The 27,149-nt window shown below is 44.9% G+C and overlaps 1 protein-coding gene across 2 annotated transcripts in view; it reads right to left on the bottom strand.

Annotated features, from left to right (window-relative positions):
• The window catches only part of Kif6 (kinesin family member 6), a 307,139-nt gene that overhangs the window by 242,523 nt on the left and 37,467 nt on the right, over nt 1-27,149 (bottom strand). For both annotated transcript variants that reach the window (XM_050165072.1, XM_050165073.1), the window contains exon 4: nt 4,600-4,747. In XM_050165072.1, the coding sequence (XP_050021029.1) occupies nt 4,600-4,747 (148 nt within the window). The remainder of the gene's footprint in view (nt 1-4,599; nt 4,748-27,149) is intronic.

Genomic DNA, 27,149 nt, shown 5'->3' with positions numbered 1-27,149 from the left:
CCAGGAACTTTACCTGGTAAACCACAGCCACGTGGCAATACACAGATTACTAAAAATGGGTTAAATTAAAATGTATGAGCTAGTCAATATGTTAGAGCTAATAGGCCAAGCAGTGTTTTAAGTAACATAGTCTGTGTAATTATTTTGGGTCTGAGCTGCTGAATGGCCTCCTTCAACAATACTTAATTTCCTTTCCTACTACTCAGAATTTTATATTCTTCTAAAAAAGACTTATTATTCTCTCTCTCTCTCTCTCTCTCTCTCTCTCTCTCTCTCTCTCTCTCTGTGTGTGTGTGTGTGTGTGTGCGCGCGTGCACACGTGTGCATGAGTTCAGGTACCCACAAAGGCCAGAAGAGGGCATTAGATTTCCTGAGCTGGAGTCACCCAATGTGGGTTCTGGAAATGAAACATGGCTCCATGCTGACAACAAGCTATAAAATACTCCTATTCTTGCAAATCTGACATACAAGAAGGATGTCTACATGTCAAGTCCTACCAAAAGTACCTGGGCACCAATGATGAACTACGTGGCTGTTGCTATTGTTCCTGCTGTTGATAAATGTTTTCAAGTATTATGTCTGGAAGCCTGCAAATGGAGGATTAAGTATGATGGGTTTCCAGAGAAGAGTCACTGGAGAAGGAAAACCCTCCTGAACATGGATGGCACCTTCCCAGGGGCAGGGTCCTGAACTGAGAGGAAAGGGTTGAGCACTAGCACTCGTCCCTCTGCCTTCTGACTGTGCACACAACGTGACCAGTCAGGACATGTTCCCACCAGCGCGCCCTCCCCACACGGGGTACTTATATCCTCAAATACTGAGGCAAAATACACACCACTTTAAGCTGTTTTTGTTGGGTATTTTGTTACAGCCCTGGTCAAAGTAGCTAAAATAATACAAGAAAATAAAAAGAATGGACATGAGAAAAGAAGAGTGAACTTGAACCACCATCTGTAAGGGGACACTCTCTTCTTTAAATTAGGAAAATAAATCGGGGAAATGGCCAGCCCACCATCCCGGTGGTAAGGACAATGCCTCTCGGCTCCTCCAGGGTTTTTGCTTCTGCAGTTTTTCTGGCACACACACTCCAGTCTCACTGAGTGATGTGACAAGCTACCTTTCTTGGTCCTTTTCAGCATCTGGGTTGCCAGACTGTAATGTAACACACGTGTTTCCTGCAGACAGACATTTCTTCTGACCCAAACAATGGTGAGCCTCACAATGCTCCAGTGTGAGGAGAAGGAGTCCTGAAACAGATGGAATCCTCCCAGTCCAGCGGAAATGCGGGCTCACTCCCAGACTTTCACAACACAGGCTGCGCTGGGCACTTAGTTTGTCTTGAAGGACTTGGTCTCACACTGAGCTCTCTGATCTAGGACAACTCGCAGAGCCTCTGGCTCCGGTCTATGTTTTCTAGTCTCCACTGTGGCCACAGTTCATGCGACACTTTAAGTTGCCCGGCTTGTTGTTAGTACAATCCACTATGATTACAATGAACGTGTGGGCCCATGGCAGAAACTGGTCCATTTCAGTTTCCCTGGCTGTCAGTTGGTCGTGCTTTCTCCAAGTCCAGGGAATTACTTGGGATGACTCAGAACTGTACAAGGTTTAGAGTGACATCAATGACAAGGCAATCTCCCAACAACCCTGACGATGGTCGGTTCCTGGAGACCTAAGACTTCTCGAGGTGCTCTTGGGTTACCATGGAGATCTTAGAAGAGACAAATGTGCTTTTCATTAGGAGAGGATTGGTTTATTCTATTCAGCCTAGCCAGGGAAACTGGCTTCATTGATTCCGAGAGCTTCAGAAGGTTTTCTAAAACTAGCCAGTTATCATTAGGCCAGTGGACATATATGAATATTGATGAATATGGTAGCAATCGCTGTGTTTGCACGTACAGACATTAATGGTATGGGAATGATGATCACGAACTAAGCATTCTCAGTGTGCCAAGAAGTTTAAAGAGTGTTTTTTTTTATTATTTTAAATTACATTTGTCTCTGTGGGTGCATGCATGAGACTGAAAAAGGGCGTTGATTCCCTGAAGCTGGAGTTTTAGGCAGCCGAGAGCTGCCTTTATGGGTGCTCAGAACAAAGCTCGAGCTCTCTGCACGAGCAGAGCACACTCTTCACTGCTGCACCGTCTTCCATGTTTGCCACCCACAGGAGTTCCATGCCACTGAGACATAAAGCCACATGCCATCATGGCACACAGTTCTAGGATGGCAGCTTTCCTCATGGGTCCATGGCAACGAAAGCCATTGGAGATCATAGTCCTGTTTGTGAAATGTGTGAAAAAGGCAAAACAGGTACAGTCAGGGCTACACAGGTGTGTACACATCTACTCAGCCCTTCCCCCTCCGCTTTCTCCGGCTCACACAGTTGGCATTCTGGGGCCAGTGAGAGAAGAGCTGAACTAATGGATAATTGCTGTTTTACGGATGCCAATTAGAATTATGCAGCTCTCAGCAATTTCTTCTCATCTTTGCAACTCAAAATGCAAATAACATTCAGCAGGGAGTTCCAGAATGACTGCGCAGCAAGCCAGTTAGACGTTTATACCGAGTCCAAGGACTCGCTGGAGCTGGGAGGGAGGCGGAGAGCTTCCAGAACAGTTTAGCCCTTGCTCTCAGAAAATGGAAAGCAGAAACCCACAGAAGTTAAGTGACTCATCACAGGAAATGGATTCAAACACAGCCAACAAAACAAAGCCAATCTCAAATACAGGGAAGCAGTTTGGCTTCCAGAGTTGCGGGCTGGCTATTGTAAGAAGCGGACCCAGAGAAAAGTATCTCAATGGAGGCTCACTTTTTCCAACTCTAAGATGGGAATCAAGATGCATAGTTTGCTAGTTACAATATATGTTGTATTAAAAAGCCTCACATGGAGAGACGGCTCAGTGCCTTAGATCACTTTTTGCACTTTCAGAGGACCTGGGTGCAATTCTCAGCACCCATATGGTTTCTCACACCAACCTTACTCTAGTTCCAGGGAATCTAACACACTCTTCTGCCTTCTGTGGGCACCAGGCATATGCATAGTACACAGACACACATGGGCAAAACATTCATAAGGAGGTAACACATACAGGAGAGACAGGGAATGCCTCGAGAATATGCTTATGTTCACTGCAGTAGGGTTTGTATTCTGACAAATTCCTCCAGCTTCTATTATTACCATGGCAAACTGACAATCATGCCGTCTGATTGGTTTGGTATTTTAGGGGATAGAAAAGATTTGTCCTGGTAAAGGGTTTCCAGCTGCAGAGTCTAAGATACTAGCTGTAAAAGATGTGATCTGAGTGGGGAAATGGCTCCGTGGATGAAGTGCTGGCTGTGGCACAGCAGATCCGAGTTCAGATCCCCAGAATCCATGTGAAAAACTGGATATGGTGGTGAATGGCAGTAACCCTAATGCCGGGCTGGGGGAGAAAACACCCCAGAGCCCACTGATGAGCCAGTCAAATTAGTGAGAGCTTAGCTCAAAAAACAGAAAGAGAACAGTGTCAGTGGAGAACAATAGAAGATCTCAAACATCAACTTCTGCACCACTCCCACACATACATGCTCACACACATGCACGTTCACATACATGCAAATTCACACACACGTACGATACCACACATGCACACTGATACACATGCATGCTCACACATGCACATTCACACAAATGCATGCTCACACACATGCAAGCTCACACATATGCACACTCCCATACATACATAGTCCCACACATGCATATTCCCACACATGCATGCTCACACACATGCACACTCATACATATGCATGTTCACCTACATGCATGCTCACACATGCAAGTTCACACACATACATGGTCACACACATGCATGCTCCGACACATGCACACTCCCACAATGCACACTTCCACACATGCATGCTCACACACATGCACGCTCATACATATGCATGTTCACCTACATGCATGCTCACACATCAAGTTCACACACATACATGGTCACACACATGCATGCTCCGACACATGCACACTCCCACAATGCACACTTCCACACATGCATGCTCACACACATGCACTCTCATACATATGCATGTTCACCTACATGCATGCTCACACATGCAAGTTCACACACATACATGGTCACACACATGCATGCTCCGACACATGCACACTTCCACACATGCACACTCCCACAATACACATTCACACAATGCACTTACACTCATGCACGCACCCACACATGCATGCTCACACACATGCACACTCACATACATGCATATTCACACACATGTACATGCACACACATGCATACTCGCACACCCAGCCCCACCGCATCCATTACACCAACTTCCACTCCACCAAAAGCTCTCTCTCTAAGTCTGTGGGCATCTCAAATGGAGCCCCAGCCCTTGATGAAGTCCCAGCCCTGGTATGAGAGCACCTTCTTTATTTCCACTCCTCCGGCAAAGTCCAAACCTCCTTAAATGTAGAGGCTGGTGTTATTCCACAGTAGCATATTTCCAGTGGGCACAGTGTAACAAAGAGATGCCTTATCACATTTCCTCTGTGTGGTGCATTTCTGATGAATAGATCAAATAAAACGGGAACTCTTTCTTCTTTACCTTTTGCAACTGCTCAAAAATATAAGACAGAGTCCTTGGGATGATGCCTCGGTCGCTGTAGCGCTCAGCCCCACCTGTGATGGTGAAGGTCTTGCCACTGCCTGTCTGCCCATATGCGAAGATGGTACCATTGTAGCCTGCCAAGACACTGCAAGAAGAAATGACAGAGTTATAATAGCTAAATGGTCACCCACACTGGCACTAGGTCCCTAATAGTTGAAAAGCAGCCTTAGGGTTAGCACTGAAATTATATTTATAAAGTATTTACAAAATCTATGACACCCCAGCTACAGTTGTGTGTGTGTGTCCTAAGGTGACTGTGTAAGTGTGTATATAGAGGCCAAATGTTAACACTATGCATCTTCCTAAATAACTTCTCCACCATATTTTTTGAGACAGCCTCTCTCATTGAAATCAGGAGTCCCAGGGAGCCCCAGGGAGCCCCAGGGAAGCCTCCTGTCTTTACCCGCCTATCTCTTGGAATAGAGCTCATGCTGCCAGGCTCCGCTTTTATGTGGATGCTGGAGACCAAACTCAGTTTGTCATGTCCGGGTGTCAGTTTATGATAGTTTTGATCCAGGAACTTTAGGGTGTTGACGCTTTTCTCTCAGGAGGGACATGCCACTCATACGTAGTTCAGCGTCATCATGCTGTTTCTGGGTTTTATCACCGAGTGAATCGAGAAAGATCATCTCAGGGAAACAGTTTTGATTTGGCAAAGTGTCTGGCTGCCCCTCCATGTAACTCTCTGGTACATCCTAACATCAGTAGCTACCCTACATTTCTAAGTACACCCTTTGACAATGGTGTTTTTGAACCGTATTTCCTTATGTAGCACCTCAATAGAAAACCCTCAGGATCCCCCCACACCAGGATGACTTTTTTTTTTTGGTGGAAGACATTGGCCCATGTGTGCTATTCAGCCCAGTCGAGCATCCTATGATTTGATGGGGGTCTTAGGAAGCCTTCGAACTACCATCTGTAATATAGGCCTTTGAAGTGGGCTCTGTATGTGGGCTTTGAAGAGTGGTCTCTTATCTAGGCCACATGCAACAGGAAACTCTTGAAGTTTTGCTGTTTTTCTTGCTACAAGTGGCTCCTTGATCCCCAACATGTTTCCATCAAACCAGCTTCCATAAAGTCAGCTAATGGGGTCCACGTTCCAAGTGGGTTTTATGTGGACTGCTCTCTGAACCCACGTTTCGCCATTTGCATGGGGGAATCCTGCTCTATTCGGCTGCTGAGACTCCTTCGACAGTTCACTCTCGATCTCCCTCTGCTTTTGTGATGTGTTGAACGACCTGACCTCACAGTGTCCTGAGATGACACAGGTGTTGAGCAGACCTTATTCTGAAGAGATCAGTTAGCCCTTAGCATCTCGTGTAGCTAGAAACCTCACATATGATGTGTGCAGCAACAGACTGGTGTGAGCTCTGCTCTGTATAGAGGTGCTGGCATTACTTACAGACCTGAAGGACTTAGTACAGGGAGTGCAGAAACAAAACTACTGTGCACCAAGGCTCTGTTTTCAGGAAGGAGAATCATGTTTCCCCCTGTGTCTTCACGGAAACTGTACACTGTTGACACCCCAGCTTGTAAGAGGCTGTGATGCCCACGATGCATGGTGTTGGATTGTTACTGAATCTTTTCCATCAATGGAATGTCACCAAGGAGACAGAAGTGTCTCATTATAATATCATTTGTATGTAGAATATCTCTTGCCACAGATGTGCTGAGTAAATGCGGTCTACAATTTTAAGTATCAGACCTTAAACACTACCAATTCTTTGACAGAAAGAATTGCTAAGACACATGAGGCATTATCAGTTGCAAAAAGCAGAGAATATGAATACAAATTAGCATTTCCATTTGAACATAGACACAGTCTATGGAAAGTTATGCCTGCAGGTGACCTGCGCATCATCATTGACCATCCATCTGATTTCCTTATATCAAAATCTTACCTCACACTGCTAGCCACCTGTCTGTCCGCTCTAACATGTGTTTTCCTTATCTGCTATGGGATGGAAAACCAGACACCACAGCTTCACAGAACCCACCTACTCTCTCCAGCTCCCATAGTGGCGTATCACACTGCACTAGAGAAAACTTACACAAAGGAGCAACGGTGAAATCAACCCATTTCCTTCATCTAGAAATTCCTTATCCCAAATTAATCTGGTGTTCATTGTGTCCCAGGCATTTCCACATGCTGTTCTAGCCTCATCTGCCCTAAGTGAAAACCCAAGTTTAAAATAAAAACAGAGGAGATGATACAACAACCTGAAAGCTCCACTCCTCCACAGGAACACAGACAACAATGGCAAAAGGTGTCAAGATCTCTTCCTCATGATCCTGAAAAGTATCTCAGATAATACTTAAAAAAAAAAAAAGAAAAAGAAAACTCAGTAGAAACCTTGAGTTTCATGGCGTTTCAACTTCAGAATTCCTAGCCTTTGCCCCAGTTTCAAGGAAACCTTTAAAAATAGTATGCCTGGAGGAAGGAGAGCCTTACACCCTGGGGGGCTCAGCTAATGCAGAAGCAGCAGTGTGGCTCTGGAGACCTTCACAAGTCTCCCCAGCTGGCTCCTTAGTTCCCAGCAAAGCTCTACTGAGAGAGTGTAATATGTCTCTTTTGACTCAAAGTCCTCATTGTGAACAGACCTGGTTACAGGCAAATATGTAACATCCAAGTCTCCCGGGGAGGTAATACCAGTGAGCTAAGCATGGAGGTAGCAAAAGCTTACAAAGTTGGTTGACAATGACAGCAACATCCTTTGAAAATTCCCTTGACACTTCCCGGGATGCTAGAAGACCATACCCAAGGCATATGCCTACTGAGAAAGGACTTGGAAAGAGTTTTTTTTTTTTTTTTTTAATCTTCCCTTGATTGGCCTCAAGTGTCTGCACAAGAAACGAGTGACAGAAAGACAGAAACACAAAGTTCTTGATGTTGAAGGCGTGTCTCTACACAGAGGCAGAAACGCGTCTAAGCCAAGTAAGGACCACTTTACCCACAGAGTGACCTCGGTGTTAACTGGGCAGAGGCCGCACATGCTAGTTACTTTTCTATCTCTGTGATTAAAACACAGGAAGGACCAAGGAAGAAAGAGTTTGTTTGGACTACAAGTTTCCGAGGAGTCAGAGTCCATGATGGCGAAAGTCACAGCAGCAGACAGGGGGACCATGGAAGGAGGCCAAGGGCTCACATCCTCAACTGCTAGCAAGAAACAGAGAGCAAACAAAGTATGGCGAGGCTTCTGACTCTCAGATCCTGGCCTCAGGATACACCTCCCTCAGCAAGACCACTCCTCAGATGCCCCCACTAAACACCAGCAACTGCAAGCCAAGGGCAGAGCCCATTTAAGCCACCACAGTACGGGGATGAGATAGCTAAGGGAGGTGGTTCTGGCGGCAAAACCACTTTCTATGGCAGATGTGAGGACCCGAGCCTGAATTCCCAGCAATCCTAGAAAAGGCCAGTGTGTTGTTTGTGTACCTGTAGCCCCAGCACTGGGGAGGCGAGTGTCTGGAGCTGACTGGCCACCAGCCTAGCTCTAGGTTCACTGAGACATTCTGTGCCTTGAAGGACTAATACAGGGAATCACTGATGGAACACCATCATCCTCCTCAGGCATAGGCTCCACAACTAAAGAACAGGAAAAACACTACTGAAAGTTTGATCAGTCACTGCCCCCCTCTGTTTCTTTGCCAGAATGGACATAACTTTTTATAGAATTTCTATAAAAACCAAGGGTTACGTACAGACAAAACAACCTTGACAACAAGGACACAGGTGAGAACTCCTACTTTCCAATTCCTGATAACTGGATGGCTCAAGGTATTAGGATGGTAAAATACTGACATAATTTTTGGTTGTGAGCCTAGCCTTCAATGGTTTGAGCCATGGTAGGTTATGCCTTTAATCCCAGCACTCGGGAGGCAGAGACAGGCGGATCTCTGTGAGTTCAAGGCCAGCCTGGTCCACACAGTGAGTTACAGGACAGCAGGACTGCTTCACAGGGGAAGCCTGTCTTGGGGGAAAATTGCTGACATAAGGGGAACAATATGAATCAACGGAATTGAACTCAGAGTCCAGGATCAGATCCCACATGGAGGCTGGGATGCAATGAAGTTGGCTGGCACTGTTTCAGTGCTGGCTGCCAGTTTACAGCTGGCTTCCCAAACGTGATGGTGAGATCATTCGGTAGGAGAAAGGATAAGGAAAAAGTAGGAAGATGAACAAAATGGGACAAACTGTTATAACTGTGTGTATGTATGTGTAGTATGTATGTGTATATATATGAGTGACTGTGTCCACAGACATCTGAAGAGGACATCAGATCCTATGGAGCTGCCATATACAGACTGGGAACTGAACATAGGTCTTCTGCAAGGGCAGTAGATAGTCTTAGCAGCTGAGCCCCACTGTTTTGGCAAGTCCTCTACCTTGCAAGGGAATTGACAACAAAATTGCAAGCCACAACACATCAGAAACTACATCACAAACCATATCACAACATAGCAAAAGTCAGTTCAAATGTAGAAAATAAGGCCAGAAAGGTGACTTAGAAAGTAAAGGTGCTTGCTGTCAAATATGAGGAGTTGAGTGCAATCCCTGGGACCCACATGATAGAGAGACTGATTTCTCTGAGGCACACACACACATACATACATCACACACACACAGGTCATACACACCATACACATATATACACACCCCAAACATACATACATACTCCCTCACATACGTATATCACACACACATACATACTCATAACACACAATACAGTCTTCACACACATCCTACACATACACAAATTCCCTACACACATATCATACATCATCTACACACATACATAGTTTCATGCACATACTCATACACACACAGCCATCATACACATATGCCACACATACACACATATTCCTCCCACATACTTATGTCTCCCCATACATACATACATACATACTCATACACACACCTATACATCCCACACATACACACATAACCCCCCACACATACATCCCCCACATAGTCACACACATATACCCATATACACACACCTCATGCATGCACACATACTCTTCCATGCATAATACATTCCACACACATACATACTCATACACATACACACACATACCCATGCACACACAAAAAGTAAGCAATGAATTTAAATAGATTTAAATCTTTATTTCTGATGACTAAAGAAATATGTCATCTTCATACCATATATCCATATATTTAAAAGAATAAACTGTTGATATGTTCAGCTCTAAAGCCTATGTTAGATAAAAGAAGCCAGCCCCAAAAGGCCATATATTTTAAGACCCTGTCTATGTAAAAATATTTAGATAAGAAAATTCCATCAGGATAGAAAGCGGATTAATGTCTGATACCATCTGAGTGGAAACAGAAAATGGGAAGCAGACATTCATGCAGTCAAGAGAGTCTTCTGGGGTGACAAAAAGTTCTAAAGCCAACTGATAGTCACTGGCAGCTACATGGTTATGCTAAAAACAACTAAATTATATTCAGCACCAAATTCTACTACATTTATCTCTGTGTGCGTGCGTGTGTGCATGAGTGACTGCATGTCCGACTGTGCACCAAAATGCATGGGTAGAGGTACATGAACAACTTAACAGAGTGGGTTCTCTCTGCCATGAGAGTTCTGGGATCAAACTCTCACCCACAGGCTCAGCAGCAAGAGCCACATCACTCGCTCCCTAAATGATGTTGTTTCAGTGAGAAATGTCTGGGCAGCTGAGATATCACAAGGAAGCTGCTATTCCAATACAATGATAAAGAATCAATAGGCAATCCTTAGTAACAGTCATTTGGAAAACACTGACCAATTAATATGAGAATACAAAGTTTAAGCTAACTGAAATTATAATGATTGAATTTTGAATTACGCTGTTTGGACCGCTAGTTCCTTCTTAGCACTGCTAGCCTTTCACACGCCACAGTAGCTGAGAGTCGCTTCTTGTGACACTCATAGAGCGATGGTTTCTGTCCTCAACCTAAAATAAAGTCCAAGTCCTTCACAAGCAACCCAAGGCAGTAATTTGTTGCTTTTCTTGAGCAATGTGCTAAGTGACTCAATGGTTCGCACTCAGAATATCTGGCTGCACAAATTTAACGGCACAAAGCCTATCTGTTGTTATTGTTTGTGGGTGTGTGTATGCACGTTTCAGTGCATGTGTTCACGTGTGTGTGTGAGTGTGTGTGTGTGTGTGTGTATACACCCAAGGCTGGTGTCAAGAATCATGCTCAATCACTCCTCTACCTTATACACTGAGAAATTGATGCAGGTCTCTCAATCAAACCCAGAGGTGACAGATGGTTGGTCTTTCCAGATGCTTTGCTTTGGAGACCCTGTCTCTGGCTTTGGAATCTAGAATGGTGTATATGAGGCCTTTTCTGCGGGCTGTGGGGATCCGAACTCTGGACCTCATGCTTGCGTGGCAGGTTCTCTAACCACAGAGCCATCTTCCTAGCCTCATATAAAACTTTTAAGAGATATTCGAATAACTCAGTTTGGCCATATGTAAAAATAATGTCCCCATGATTTCAGCCAAAAGAGCATGCAGCTTGCAAAAAATGTAGCAGAATGTTGGTCACAGAACACCCCCTGGTCTGTATGACAGAAGTAGACATCCAAAGTGGCGAGGCCCAGCCTTCAACGAATCTGAGAGATTTGAAGAGGTGAGTCACTACCCTCCCTGCCCCCACCCTGGCCTTTATCCATTTACAAACTCCAAGTTAGGGACCTGTGACTCAGGGTCATACAATCTCATTCCATGACAGGCCTCCCCAACCCACCATCTGTAACAGCAAAGGCTCCCAGAAGCTACAAGATGCCAAATGGGCAAATCAGAGTCACTCTGGTGTGAATGTCCAACAGGAGAAGAAGGGAAGAAGGTAGACAATGAGGAGGAGGAAGAGACATTTATGCATTGGGATCACTGAATCGCAGCCGCCCTATGTCCTATGCCCTGCCATTGTGCATAAGGGAACAGGGGTCAGGAGGGAGAGGAACACCAACCAGCTCTGTTGGGCCAATTTCAGTAACCAAGTCCCTGCCTTTTTTCAGTGGTTTGTGCAACCCAGTTAGATAAGCCCAGAAATCCTCTGCTTCTGAGCTAGGATTTATTATCCTGCAACCCAGAGTGATAATCAGCTCAGTTCCTTCAGTGACTCTGCTGGGAGTACAGCAGAAAGGTGCTTGTACCCACAGATATCCTGAGAAACCAGGGATGCTAAGCATACAGGATTGTCTTTCCAATGGGAAAGATTTAAAACCTGTTCTTCCACTCCGGAAAGCTGGAAATTGGAGGTGAATAATTGCCTGCTGATCTGTCTTATCTGCTGGGTCAGGCCATGTCAAGCTCCTACAACTAGGTCACTAGTAATCTAAATGACCTCCAAACTCCCAGAGCCAGGATATATATATGACCCTTACAATACTGTACAGCCAGGGGCTCCCCAAACTCCCATAGCCAAGATGGAGATACATATAGTCTAAATGACCCTTACAATGCTGTACAGCAGGGGCTCCCCGAACGTCCACAGCCAGGACCAGAGGAGGCTAGTAGCCCAAATGACCTCCATAATCTCTATGACCAAGACCTGGCCAGATCCTCCCTTACTTAAGCCCTTAAGCTAGCACAGGTCACCTGTCTCTAGTGCCTATCTTCTTGGAAGAAACGACATGTACCCCAAGTTGAGTGTCAGTGGGATTTTGCTTCCTTGTGCACCAGGGATTGTATCACACCAGGAAACTTTCCCAAATCATCCTGTGCTTAAGTGTCTGGGGATAAACCCCTGGCATCAGACTCCACAGTCTTGATCCAGGTTGGTGTCACCATTCCGAAATGAGTTTTTATTGTCACCTCTTCAGGGTTTGCTTCCCTGCCTGCTGTGATTCCCTGCAGGGTCCCCTTCATGGCCCAGGAGACATGGTGGTCTCACGGTGGTCTCCAGCTGATCTTCTCAGGCACAGTTACAATCCTTTATGTGCGGCTTATGCCCTTTGCTCTGCCATGGTCTTCAGAACTTCCCAATGGCCTACCACTTGGGTGTTTCCCAAGTAGAAGTTATCTGCCAAAACTTGATGGCAGGACTGCACCAGCACACAATGACAGAGTGCCAGCAACAGCACACACGCAGAAATGCACGAGTTGACAGTTATTCACATAGACCTCTGCAGGTCCCACAGGGGCAGGGACTGTCCTTTCTAAAGGCATGCTACGGCATCCTTAGCTCACCTACAAGCTTCTCTTCTGTGAAGTGAGTTCATAGTCAACCTTAACTGACCCAGGGCAAACTATCTACTTTTTGGAAAGGAATAGCCAAGACAAGAATATGCAGATTAGAAATAACCAGTGAGGGCTGGATGTCGGCTCTGCCACTGGCGGCACTGGCTGCTCTTCTAGAGGACTCTGTTCCCACCACCCACACAGCCGCGCACAACTGTCCGTAGCTCCAGCTCTAGGGTAGCCAGTGGCTTTTCTTTGTTTCTTCAAGCACTGCATGCACATGGTACACAGATGTACATACAGGCAACACACTCAGACACATCATATTTTTAAAAGATAACAATTAATGAACACATTAAAATAGATTTGTAAGAAATGAAAATTCTAAGTATATTTTAAGCTTCTGTGAAAACTACTCAAAACCTTCCATAATTTCCTGTCCACATACTGATTACTGGTCAAATACAGCCAGTAGGGCACTTTCTTTTGATGGTACTGTCTGTGTTTAACTAAGTCTGAATACTCAAACCGCGGGCCCCACCCGCCACTGCCCGCCTACTCTCACCAAGTGTTTAACCTGACTGCCAGCTCCCAGTCCTGTGTTGAGTTTTTAATATCTGAGTGACTTAGATAGATGCCACAAAAGTAGCACTCTTTTAAAAAGTAGTTCAGAATAAACAAAGCTAAATTTCAGCATCTTTCAGGTTTTGAAATGTCATAGTGATCACCCCATCCAAGCAGCTGTCCACGAAGGAGGGAAACTTTCTCAGCATTGCTCATGTTTTATGAGCCTTAAACAAGACTGTTAGATGTGCCCTTTTTCCTTGGCACAGGCTGGACCTCCATTCTCGACTGCGTGGGGAAATAGGATGAACGGCTGTCTGTCTTGATGATCTGTATTCCCTCTTCCTCAGAGGTGGGCCTGAGGAGGGGACTCTCGAGAGTTTTCCCAGCTCTGTTGACAGTCTTGTCCCAGCTTCTTTGGATTGGACTTTGCAGAGTCAAACATTATCACAGGACTAAATCCGAACAATTGCTCTTGTTAAGAACCCTCCAGATCACCAAAGTCACCAAACAGTTTCATGGCCATAAGCTGGTGAACCAAATACAGGCAGAGTGCTCTTTCCTTTGTTTCCCCTAGTTCCCAGAGAAAGCACGTTGCTCCAGTACTAACAACAAGCACCTGAAACCTGCAAACTGACCGCAATGCACACAAGAAACCCCTTCAGAACACAACCCAGTCCCAGGACCTGCTCTGGTTCAAAGGCAACATGAAAGATTAAGAGGAGCAAGGTATATTTTATCTTATTTATATGATGAAAAGTGCACTGACTGCAGCGTTTCTGACAGATAATTCTTCTGTGGCCCTTGAGAGTGAACATTTGGATCATTAAATAAGTAATCGTTTTCAGGTGTGCATGGGAAGAGGCGGTTAAACGAAACAACCAAGTTGTTTACAGTAACGTGGGAAATTCTGTGTTCTCTAGCGACATTCTTAAAACTTTGACTGATTTTATTGGGTTTCTAGTATAGAGACATAAATGAAAAGAGAAAAGACACCCGAGTGGTAGGCCATTGGGAAGTTCTGAAGATCATGGCAGAGCAAAGGGCATAAGCCGCACATAAAGGATTGCAACTGTGCCTGAGAAGATCAGCTGGAGACCACCGTGAGACCATCATGTCTCCTGGGCCATGAAGAGGACCCTGCAGGGGGATCACAGCAGGCAGGGAAGCAAACCCTGAAGAGGTGACAATGAAAACTCAGTTCAGAGTGGTGACACCAACCTGGATCAAGACTGTGGAGTCTGATGCCAGGGGTTTATCCCCAGACACTTAAGCACAGGATGATTTGGGAAAGTTTCCTGGTGTGATACAATCCCTGGTGCACAAGGAAGCAAAATCCCACTGACACTCAACTTGGGGTACATGTCGTTTCTTCCAAGAAGATAGGCACTAGAGACAGGTGACCTGTGCTAGCTTAAGGGCTTAAGTAAGGGAGGATCTGGCCAGGTCTTGGTCATAGAGATTATGGAGGTCATTTGGGCTACTAGCCTCCTCTGGTCCTGGCTGTGGACGTTCGGGGAGCCCCTGCTGTACAGCGTTGTAAGGGTCATTTAGACTATATGTATCTCCATCCTGGCTATGGGAGTTTGGGGAGCCCCTGGCTGTAGGGGTCATTTAGATTACCAGCCATTTTTGGTCCTAGTTATAGGAGCTTATGCCCTTTGGTTTGCCATGGTCTTCAGAACTTCTTTTTTTTTCTTTTTTTTAAATTTATTAAAGATTTCTGTCTCTTCTCCACCGCTGCCTCCCCTTTCCCTCCCCCTCCCCCAATCAAGTCCCCCTCTCTTGTCAGCCCAAAGAGCAATCAGGGTTCTCTGCCCTGTGGGAAGTCCAAGGACCACCCTCCTCCATCCAGGTCTAGTAAGGGGAGCATCCAAACTGCCTAGGCTCCCACAAAGCCAATACGTGCAGTAGGCTCAAAAACCCATTGCCATTGTTCAGAACTTCTTAATGGCCTACGACTCGGGTGTCTTTTTCTCTTTTCGTTTATGTCCCTATAAAAGAAGCCTAATAAAATCAGTCCAAGTTTTAAGGATGTCTCCACAGAACGCAGAATTTCCCACATTACTGTATCTGACAGATCACCAGGTTATTAATCACCTCTGGTTTCCAGATTTCTGGATGAAAGAATAATTTTTCTAAAATTGTAACACACCTATGTTGTTTATATTGGCAAATGGATCAACTCTCTCTCTCTCTCTCTCTCTCTCTCTCTCTCTGTGTGTGTGTGTGTGTGTGTGTGTGTGTGTGTATGTGATGTCTGGTGCCTTCCTCAATCATCTTCCACCTTATTCTTTGAGACAGAATCTCACTGGCATTGGGTAAATGGCAGTGGTCACCACCACCCCATGTGGCTCCCAGTTACATCATGGATATTCTCTAAGACAGCTGTACTGCGGAGCTGAGAGTAGGAATCGGAAAGACATCACCTGATTGGACAAACACATAAAAGAATGAAGGAAATGGAGTGAAAAAAGGCAAAAGGCACAGGTTGGACCTTTTCTTTGCTGTCAAGCTGTACAAGGTCAAAATCGTCTCCAGGGATGATTACCCGCTGACGAGTGTCTACAGAGGCGGCCTGTCACACCAGAGTGTCCTAGAAGCACACTGTAAGAGGAGGCACAGGAAGATCAGGGGAAATAGTAGTCACAGGACTTCGGCATGAATGTTCTCCGCTGCTATATACACAGGAGGGAAGATAGAATCTCACTGTGAGTCACAGTATTTTATCAAGGGCTAGAGAGACGGCTCAGCATTAAGAGTCCTGGTTGCTCCTTCAGAGGACTTGGGTTTTGTTCCCAGCTCCCCTGTGATGATTTCTAACCATCTTTAACTCCACATCTAGGAGGTCTGATGCCCTGTTCTGGCCTCCGCAGGCAGCAGGCATGCATATGATGCACAGATGCATTCAGGCAAAACACTATAAAATAATTTTAAAAAATAGTATGGTACCAGGCTCTAAAGCAGTCAATCAAAATTAATAAAGATCTCTATGTACACACACACAACTTTCTGTAACATTTCATATCCATGGATCAAAATTGAATTTTATAGATAGTTTTACTTTCTCAAGTAGTTATATGAAGGTCTCTCTCCTCTAGACACTTACAGGACAAATCAATGCAAACCTTGAAAATGAAGCTGACAGGCCTCAGTTGGAGGATTTGAGGGGTCAACTGTATAGGTAGATGCATTTGGGTATCACAGTCTACATGACGCAGTTAAGTGATGATGTCACCCTTTTCACTGGTTCTCAGCTTAGCCCCACACACTGGCTGCTGACACCACACATGGTGAGGGTCCTATGTGTCTTACAGATGGGGATGCCTGCACATCTACCACCCTGCCATCTGGAATCGTCATCTCCACAGAAAATCCTCTCAAGGACTGTCTTATAAAGGCACTAACCAGGAGAGTTAACATTAGGACAGAAAATTAACCACCACAACAACAACAAAACTACATGGCCCATTTAGACGGACATTAAGGATGCTTCGTCCCCATCGACACATGGAGGAGAATCAACAGTCCAGGAAAGACAGGGTGCCTAATCTTTCCAGACCTTTCCCCCTGAATGCAGGTATCAAATGGGGACTTGGGGGCAGTTTCTAGTAAAGCCAGGGGCTTTAGAGAAGAGGATGAAGGAATACAGATATTTTCCTTTGGTACGACAGCTAAAAACCCTTTCCAATTCCCTGTCTGGTATTCAAGGACAACAAAGGGATTGCAACTTACAGAGTGGCTAAATATATTTTACATAAAAGTTAAGGTCGGTTGCTGGAAGGCTTGCACACTTGGAAGGAGAGGGGAGGGGCAGAACCACACAGCCCCCTTTGCCCTTGCTTCACAGTTAGCTGGCTGTTAAAGGGGAACAACAGAGAGCTTTGTATGACTTCAAAATAAGAAATTCTACAGAATGCTGGCAGGGGGCGGGGTAACTTCATAGGCTTTTCTGTGCAGAAGGCTGGTAATGGGGTCCTTGACTACACAGGAAACAGCACAACTCTTGAGCACAGACGGGAACATACCAGAACTAATGTTGGCCACTGGGAGCTGTTTTCCTGGTCCTTTGAAACAACAGGAATTAGCTTTTTGGTACAGTCCACTCTCACCATGATGGCCTTTTGGAAGCAGCCTTGAAAAGCTCGGGGAGGCATATGCACGGCCAGCTGTATGAAGCTGGCTTCTACAAAGACAATGTAAGGGACGGGCCTGAATCACAAGAGATGAGTCACATACCACGTGCTGGAGACGAATGGCTTGAGAAGTTGTCAGTGATAACTTCCTGACACCCCCAGTAAGGAGAGACACAATGGTGATGGAGAACAAAGATGAAAGAGAGAAAGGGAAAATAGAAGCAATTGCATTGCAATTCCTGTGCCCCCCTCACTCCATGCCTGCACCCTCACATGCAGAAGTCAGTCTCCACCAGTCTCACTTATCCCTCCAGCCTCTAGCCACATAGATAAACCCTTGTATGAACAAAATTAGTCTCTTCCCAGGGACTGCTACATTGCTTTCCCCGCCACCTCCCAGGGGCTTGCCTCTATTTACCAACCAACTAAATATACATCTCCTTCTATTGATTACTTCTGCCTTACAAAAGAAGCATGCTTATTTCTTATAGTATTGAAAAGACTTAATTTTTGGTCATAAAATTATATTACTTACTTTTCTAGTTGCTGTGACCAACACCTTGACAAAAGCAATACACGGAAAGAAAGGTTAATATTTTAGCTCACTCGTCAAGGGTACAGTCCTCCAGGGTGGGTGCCATTAAAGATTGAACTTGGGTCACTGGGGATGGTGGCAATTGCCTCTACCCACTGACCCATTCTACCAGTCATGACGACTTTTAGCATTGCCAAGGGTAGCTATTTCCACCCTGACTTTTTATTTAAATAACATTAACTTTTGTACTTTTCCTGTTCCAAGTATCACAGGGTGTTGTTTCTCCTCCCCTCTCTTGCTTTTTCCAAACATTCATGATACAGAAACATATTTTCATATACAAAGCATGAGTATTGATTTAACTTTTCTTTTATTTACCTGAGAGCATAATTTTCCCAGTATCATTTATGTGGCCCATTGCTCCCTAGATCACAAACCAAATTTCCATATGTAATAGTTGCCGAGTTATTCATTCTGCCTCACTGATTCACTGACTTGTACCACACTGTTTTACTGATCGCTGGTCTGTGCTGTAGTTGGATATCTCATGGGAAAAGGCACAATCTTCTCTACAAAGTCATCTTGTGTAATCCTATATACCACCCCCAGGAGATTTAAAATCAGCTTTTTCACGTTCCAGCTGCCTCTAACCACAAAGCTCTTTTTCCTTTATACAGATGAATGTTCAAAAGAATATACCCCAGAGAGACACAGCTTAGGTTGTATTTGGCACAAAGATTTATTTTGCTTGGTTGCTGTCTTGTTGTTCTAGTCATGTTTCTAAAACATCCGACACCTATGTGAGAGCCAAGAGCAGTAACGAACGCACAGCAGGGTGCATGCATCTGTGTGGTAGGACATGGTGCCTTCTTCAGTGGCTGCAGACAAGAGGAGACTGTTCTTTGCATCCACACAGGCCTTTTGTCCAGCTCTCCTGTGTCTGACATGGCTCCTTTCCGTCATTCATGTGGCCTATTTAGACCCTGCACAGTTTTGTCTAAGAGACCCAGGTCACTATAACACCATCCTCAACAGCCTGGAAATCTCCAACCCCTTTCTTTTTCTGCTGTCACCAGAATGATTTTTCTCTACAGCCAGGACTAATGCTCTGCTCTGGTTTGAATTATTTGTAGACTCTAGGTTGTCTCTGGGATGATGGCTCTCACAATCTAGAAGGCCTTCACAACCAGTCCCCATCATTTCCGTGCTATCCCCTGTCCAGATGCTCAGCCCTTCTGCAACTCCGAGCAGGTTTCCTACATATTCACCCACACTTGAATTGGGAGACCAAATCACCCAACACTGCAAACCCCACTGGCCACTCTCTAGCCTAACTTCCCTTTCCCTTCCCACTCATAAACCTGAATGGCATCTCCACATCTTTGGTTTAACCCCACCGCTACCTTCTCTTCAAAGAGTCCTGTGATCACTTCTCCTGCCAGCCTCACCTTCCACCATGCCAAGAAGAGCTGGAGACATGTGTGGGCCTCTCTTCCTCTCATGCTGTCCTCCACTAAACTGAAGGGCAACTTCATTATTTTTTGTCTGTGTGATTCTATTTTCCTTGTTTTCTTAATCAATTCGCTCTATCCTAAAATCTCCCCCTATTCAGTAGTGTAAACTAGAAGTCAGCAGGCATCAGGAAGACCCCGGCAAGGAAGAGGGGCATGGAGATTGGGAGAGAGAGGTGAAGAAATAGTTCACTCACTGGGAGCCTAGCCCATAGAACACTGCAGCCATGAGTCAAGATAATAACAAAGTCAGCATGACCCAAATGCTAAATCCCCAGAGTCGAGTCAACTTCATCTCCCATCTTAGTCAACAGCATGAACGGAATTATAGAACTGATTCTCTGACAAACCTAGAAGACCTGTTAAAAAAAAACAAATCACATTTTTCTTTAAATTCAAAGTTAAGTTAATATTTTGCATGTTATTTTGCCTCTCAGCCATTATATTTTTCATTGTTGTTACCAAAATAATAACAGAATTTTATGGGAAAAGTGATAATCTATACAAGTATTTGCTTTGCATGCAGTTTATTTGGCAACTGGAAAGTTCAGAGCATGTGCACTATGCTCCACTCACTCACGGAAGCCCAGGCCATTAGAGCAGCTCTGTCCCCAGCTGAAGGGCACACCCCACCAAGCCACCTCAGTCCAATGTCACACATACAGCAAACATAGACTCTGACAGGATCCATTCTGGCAACTTCAGGGTCAGTCTCACAGAACTACCCATGTGCATATAAAACATGGTGTACTGTTAAAGCACACAGGAGCGAGCAGTTTTCTTAAGAACGCTAGCTAGCTAATGCAGCTTATAGACCATGTGTGTGTGTGTCCAATGTACACACTAAAGCGGTAAGCACTGAGCTAGAAGCCAGAAAGAATGTATTTAGAAAAACAGCCCAAATTCTGACCTGCCTAGGATGTTAGCTTTTATTTTTAAAAGAATTATACAACATGATGACCTGTTACCCTACACGGAATGAACACAGGAGGGAGGTGAAATCAAGCCCGTGCTATTTATAGGGGGGCATTCAGGAGTGAAGAGAAGGTCTGGAAGTCACGAGAGTGTATTGCTCCTGTAGAAGATCTGAATTTGGTTCCCAGCACCCATGTGGGATGCTTCACACCCGCCTCTGATTCCCGCTTCAGGGGATCCAAGGCCCTCCTCTAGCCTCTGCAGGCTCTGCAGCCAAGGGCACAAACACACACAGACAAATAACTTAAAATAAAAATAACTAACATGAAATATTCGTATTGCATGAAGTCTTCTCTACACTGACCCAAGGCTGCTATTTAAGCTGAGTGTGTTGCTGCAGTCTGTAGTCTCGGCACTCAGGAGGCTGAGAAAGGAGGAGCCAGAGTCGCTGTCAGCTGGGGCTACAAGAGACCCTTCTTTAAAACACAACCATGCAAACAGTGCTATTGATTTAAAGGACTTAAATTCATAAAAATGTAAGCAAATTAACCTGTTTCCAAATTAAGTGAAAAGGCATGTTATTTGTGGGCGCCCTGGAAACTCTGCGGTGATAAAACAAAATAAATGTGTACCATGTGGACTTGCAGCATCTTTTCAATCTAGGTGTTACTGTGTTTTCTCCTTAAAACTCTCCTGGTCCTTGAGTTCTAGAAGAAACTCTGGAACTCAGTACGGGATCTCTTGAAAAGCATAATTTGCTACAAAATTATGGAAAAATGCTTCTTTTATTCCAGCACTACTTAACTGAACATATTAAGTTTGGAGTTATACATTAAACAATTTTCCTGTGAGCTAAGGCCAAGCTCGCGTATTTCCACCCAGGGGAAAAAGTTCAGAGGGAATGAAAACAAAATTCAGTAGTGAAGGTCTTCATGTAGGGGCAGGTAGCCAGGCTGGAGTGTAAGCATCCAACTTGGTGTGCGGCTCGTATTTACACACACACACACACACCCCATGCTACACCACGTAAGAACTGCAGCTCTCTTCTGAGTTAAATTGACTCACACAAACTCTGGGTCTTCAGGACCAGCCTGCTTTTCAGGTGAGCCCACCCAAATTGGCCTGGGCAGAGGAGAAATTGGAATGTATTCAGAGTCTGCCAACAGAATCCACAATTGCTCCTCATAACTCCCAGTATTAAACAGCCCTGTCAAGAAATCTCCTAATATCTCCAGTAAATCTGTTGTGCTGAAATAAAAACTGGAAGACAGGCCCCAATGTGACTTGAATAACTTCCCAACCTGGAAGTTATGTTCTGTACAAAGGCATATACAGTAAGACCAGTTCATTATGTTTTTTATAGGAATTTTCCAACGGTTATTTAAGGTATATTTTCTACACGTAGCCAGGAAAGTGCCACATGTAGAAAATATATGTCCTGGTTATATATTAATATACAATATAGAGATATATGGGAATATCATCAATTTGGTTCCTTTTTCCTCTTTAAACAGGGCATGTCTAAGGTCAATATTTCAGTACAATACAGAAAAAGATCACTTCTACATACACTACTGGGCTGGGCAGTAGGCAGTTAAACTTGTTTCTTACTGTGGTGGCTGGAATGAGAAACAACCCCCACAGGCTCCTATGATTGAACACTTGGTTGCTAGCTGCTGGCGCTGTTTAGGGAGGTTATGGGACTTAGAAGGCAAAACCTTTGCTGGAGGAAGTATGTCAATGGGAGCCAGGTACTGAGGTTTCTCTGCTTCCTGTGGATGCATGAAATGTGACCTCCCGGCTTGGTGACTGCCCAGCTGGTCTCATGTGACCACTGCCATTCATGCATCACCGTGATAGAACCCTTTCTTTCTTAGGCTGCTTTTTGTCAGGGTATTGAATTGCAGCAATAGGAAAGTAACTGACCTTTTTGTCGTATTGATGGATAGTCGGGTCATGGCTGATGAGCTTAGCCACATAATGATCTGAATTGATAAAATTGTGTTTTCTAGAGTTTACTTTAACTAAAATAAGCGGTTGACCTTTGCACTTTGAAATGGCTTATCTCATATTTTCCCATAAGTTCATTCATGCAATATTAAGTATTTCATTAAAATCTCTAATAAAAAATGTATCGGAGGCCTTGTATTTCTTCCTTCATTCATCCACTGCTTCATGCATATATTCAGACAGACATTTACAGGGTCCCTTCCAAAGCACTGTCCTAAGTACAGGATAACACAGAGCAGGAAAACTCAAATACACAGGGCACAGCCTTCTCTACAACCCGGATGGTGGCGTACAAAGGTTTCTACTGCTCTGCTGAAACACCGTGACCAAAGAAACTTGGGAGGAAAGAAGTAACAGTCCATCACTGAGGGAGGTCAGGACAGGATCCCAGAAGCAGGAGCTAATGCAATGGCCATGGAGGGTTGCTGTTTACTGGCTTGCTTCTCATGGCTAGCTCAACCTGCTTTCTTATAGAACCCAAGACCACCATCCAAGAGGCAGCCTGACCCACAATGGGAAGGGCCCTCCCACATCAATCACCAATTAAGAAAAGGCTTGCCTACAGCCTGATCTTATGGAGGCATTTTCTCAATTGAGGCCCCCTTCTCTCAGATGAGTCTAGCTTGTGTCAAGTTGACATAAAATACACAGATGGGAACCGCCCTGTATTGGCATCCACTTGGGAGTCATCAAATTAGATCATTTACTCAGAACTGAAAGCATGGCTGTGTGGTGTCATTCTCTAAGTGGTCCATAGAGCTATGACATCCAATGCACCTTTGGGAATGAGAATAAGAGGACCAGAACCTGAAGAGAAAAGAATCAAAGGTGTTCACAGTAAAAGAATAGGAGAGAAGAGTATAAAAGAAATGTTGGAGCTAACAAGGAATAGCGTGGGAGAGACACAGAGAAGGATCCCAGAAGTCGATGAGGGGTTAGTTACACAGAACCAAGGAGTTGACATCAAACTGGCATTCTCCATATCCTCAACTTTCTTCACCCAGCAGCCAGAAATCATCTTTGAGAAGCACAAATCAACCTGGGAATCTATGATGGCAATAATCTGATGTGGGATTTCCCTCTGTATGCTGTGATTACCGTTGATTAATAAAGAACCTTCTTTGGACCTATAGCAAGGCAGAACTTACCTAGGCAGGGAAAACTAAACTGAATGCTGGAAGGAAGAAGGGCAGAGTCAGGAGAAGCCATGTAGCCCTACCAGAAACAGATGCCGGAACTTTACCAGGTATGCTACTGCCATGTGGTGATACGCAGATTAATAGAGATGGGTTAAATTTACATGTGAGAGTTAGCCAATAAGAGGCTAGAGCTAATGGGCCAAGCAGTGATTTAAATAATATAGTTTCTGTGTGATTATTTCAGGGCTGAGCAGCCAGGAATCAACAGTGGCCTCCTTTCAACAATAGTCTGAGCTTTCAACCTGGGAACTTTAGCCATCCTACGACAACACATGGATTTACTTCAGTTGTGTGGCTCAGGCAAGTTTACAGAGTAAGAATATATATAATAAGTCAAACTCAGTTCCTTAACACTTTTTCTGAGATATGTAGAGGATAGATCTCTGCATCCTTGGGCTGTTTTAATAGTTTGAAATACTTAAAGAGATTATGATTTAAATTTAAAATGTGTAATTGATTTCAGACTTCTGATATTAAGTTGAAGGGTTTCTGTATATTTGATTTAGTATTGGAAATACTCTTGAAATGTTAAGAGAGCCGATTTACTGCATGCAAATGTCTGGCGGCTAGCCTTTCTCAGCTGCTTACTTGCTTAGAGCAATCATTTGGTAGGCATGGGACATACTTGCAAAACTTGGCTATAGTAAATGGGTGAATGGGGTTTAAAATGCTTGCTGGAACTGAATTACCTTAATTGAGATGGGAACTAATTGTTCAGGGAAATTTCAACTGTTAGACTTGAATTAAGCAAACACCAGTAGGATAATATATGAAAGAAGCAGTTCTTATATAGTAATAACTTGTTCTAAAATAGAAGGATACGCCATTTAGGCTGGCGTAGGTTTGAAAATGAACAGCTTAATAAATTCAATAGTAGTTTTAAACCTAATTAAATAGACAGACTTTATAAGATTCCCTTCAACAAGAAAATCTTAGAAGGGCACCCTAGGAAAGTGTGGGTTTGTCCTGGTCAATATTTACTTTCTCCTTGACAGCCTGAGAAGAGAAGGCGGCAACTGAAGAACTGCCTTGATCATGGCCTGTGGCCATGCTTATAGGAGATCGTCACCCTTCCTAGGAGGTGGACCTAGGCTAGATGAGAGACTGGGCTGGAGCAAGAGCCAGTGCACAAGTTAGAGAGGAAGGTACAGATCAGCCTTCTCCCGCGAGTCTGCACTGAGCTCCTGCCCTGGTTACTTCCAGGATGGACGGTGACCTGGAAGCGTGAGCTCAGTAAACCTTGTCTTCCCAGAGTTGCTTTGTCAGAGTGTTTCATCACAGCGGCAGAAAGCAAACAAGAAGAGACTTTCCTGTCTCCTTCAGCCTCAGTGTCCTCAGAGATAAAAACCAGCACCTTCATGCAACTTCAAACTCAGCTTTGTGATTGTCTCAAAACACGAGAGTGCCTGTGCCCCAGCACCAGTGGAAGAATCTGTTCTGCTCAGAGTATTGTAAGTGTAAAACAACAACAACAACCCCCCCAAAACTAGACGTCCAGTGCAGACTGGACACCAACAGCTGTAAGTTCCCTGGACAGTGGCTACAGATGGGCTGATGGGTCAGATGTTAGGAGCTGGGCCAAAAACTAGAATGAGAAATAAAACTAAGAAGCCGTGGAGACGACTCAGGAGGAAGTTTGCCTCACCACTAAGCAGAGGCATCAGAGCAGTTCCTCACACGGACAGTACCGGGAAACGAGCAGGCCACTGCAGGCCACTTAGGTTTGGCTACGAAGCCGAGGGGAGCTCAGGCAGGGCTAGGCAGCCACTTGCTAAACCTGAGGGTGACAATGACAGAGGCAGAAATAATCTCAAGGAAGAACTCCTTGAAATAACAGTTGGGTTGGGAAGAAGGCTTGGTTCAAGTGCTTGTCTGGCAGGCTTGAGGGCCTGAGTCCAGTCCCCAGAACAGACATAAAATGCCTGGTGTAATAGTATGTGATTGTAATTTCAGAGCTGGGGAGGTGGAGACAGAACCTGGCATTCAGTGTCCAGTCAGTCCAGGTCAATGAGAGAGCCTGCCTCAAAGGAGGCAGAGGATGAAACCCAGTGCTGCCTTCTGGCTTCCATATGCTGCTGCTCATACAAGAACTTGTACACACATACACACAGGCAGCAGGCATAAACAACAGTTTGGGGGCTGGAGAGATGGGACAGAGGTTAAAATCCAGGACTGCTCTTGCATAGGGCCGAAGTTCAGTCCCTAGCATACCAGGTGGCTCAGCAATCACCTGTAACTCCAGTGCCAGGGGTCCAATGCCCTCTCTGGCCTCTGTGGGTACTCACTCAGGCACACATACTCACACAGACACGCATGCATACACATAATTAAAATTAAATCTTTAGAAAATAAAAATTAAATCTTAAACAATAATTGTGAAATTCAGCTCTCCTTAAAGGTATGTACTGAAGACAACGTTCTATGATGGTGGTTAAACACAGCACCAGGAGGAGGAAGCTTCACATTAAGAAAGAAAATCCTGTTTCAGGGGGGAATATAAAGCAGTTCAATCAACAGCACCCTAGCCTAAGTGATGGGCTTGCAGACGGAAAGGGTTTGTTCTGGTACCGTGTGGGGAAGCGTGATTCCAGAAGCTAGGAACGCAGCAGTGGCCAGGACAGACTGGGGCTCACATTCTAATTCAATGAACTAAGATGGCAGCTCTTACCGGCTGTTTTGAGCAAACACATTCTGTATATTATGTGGTTTCAGGTGGCACAGCTGCCATAGGGAATAAGAAGGCAAGACGAGTGCCAGGTGTTGCCAGGGCATCCGTGCGAGGCAGAGCAGGGCAGAGCAGAAGGCTCAAGCTGGGGGGTGGAGCGCATCTTGGCATAAGTCCCAAAGAAGAGAGGAGGAAAGGAGGCTGGGAGTCGCGTCTAGAAATCCCACCCAGCCTCAGACAATGACCACGATTGCCTCGGATTTCCCCACATGATGGCAGTCTTGATTCTGAGACCAGAAGTGTGTCGCCTGCTCCGGGAGAGGCTACCTGTGCAAAGAGCTGCGAATGTAGGTCTTCTGGGGGCATTGCAAAGGAAACCTGGGTCCGCAGGGCTCAAAGTACTCAATGCTTCCCGTGAGAGTTGACGTCATGTAAAAACATGGCAACCATGTTTAAGCTAGACATGTAAGGAGTGGTGAGAGCTGGCTATGTGCAGGGGCTGGGGCATGAAGAAATGGGTCAGACATTTATGCTCTCTCCCTAAGTTCAAGTCCTGAGCGCGAAAGGTGAAGCCACTGTTTGGTATGTTCTTAACAACCTGAATAGATTCTCTTTTCCTACTTAAAACCCAGAAGGAAGTTAGGAACATGTTCAACTGAGTAGTAATAATCACGAGTGTCTTGTGATGTGTGCAGAGGCGGGGGTATATGTGATGTGTGGAGGGGGGTATATGTGATGTGCAGAGGCAGGGGT

This window comes from Alexandromys fortis, unplaced genomic scaffold, assembly GCF_014885135.2.
Source record: "Alexandromys fortis isolate MF-2015 unplaced genomic scaffold, M_Fortis_MF-2015_v1.1 scaffold_121, whole genome shotgun sequence".
In the NCBI taxonomy this organism is placed as follows: Eukaryota; Metazoa; Chordata; class Mammalia; order Rodentia; family Cricetidae; genus Alexandromys; species Alexandromys fortis.
Note: the sequence above shows the minus strand (reverse complement) of the source record. Positions and strands in the feature narration are given on the sequence as shown.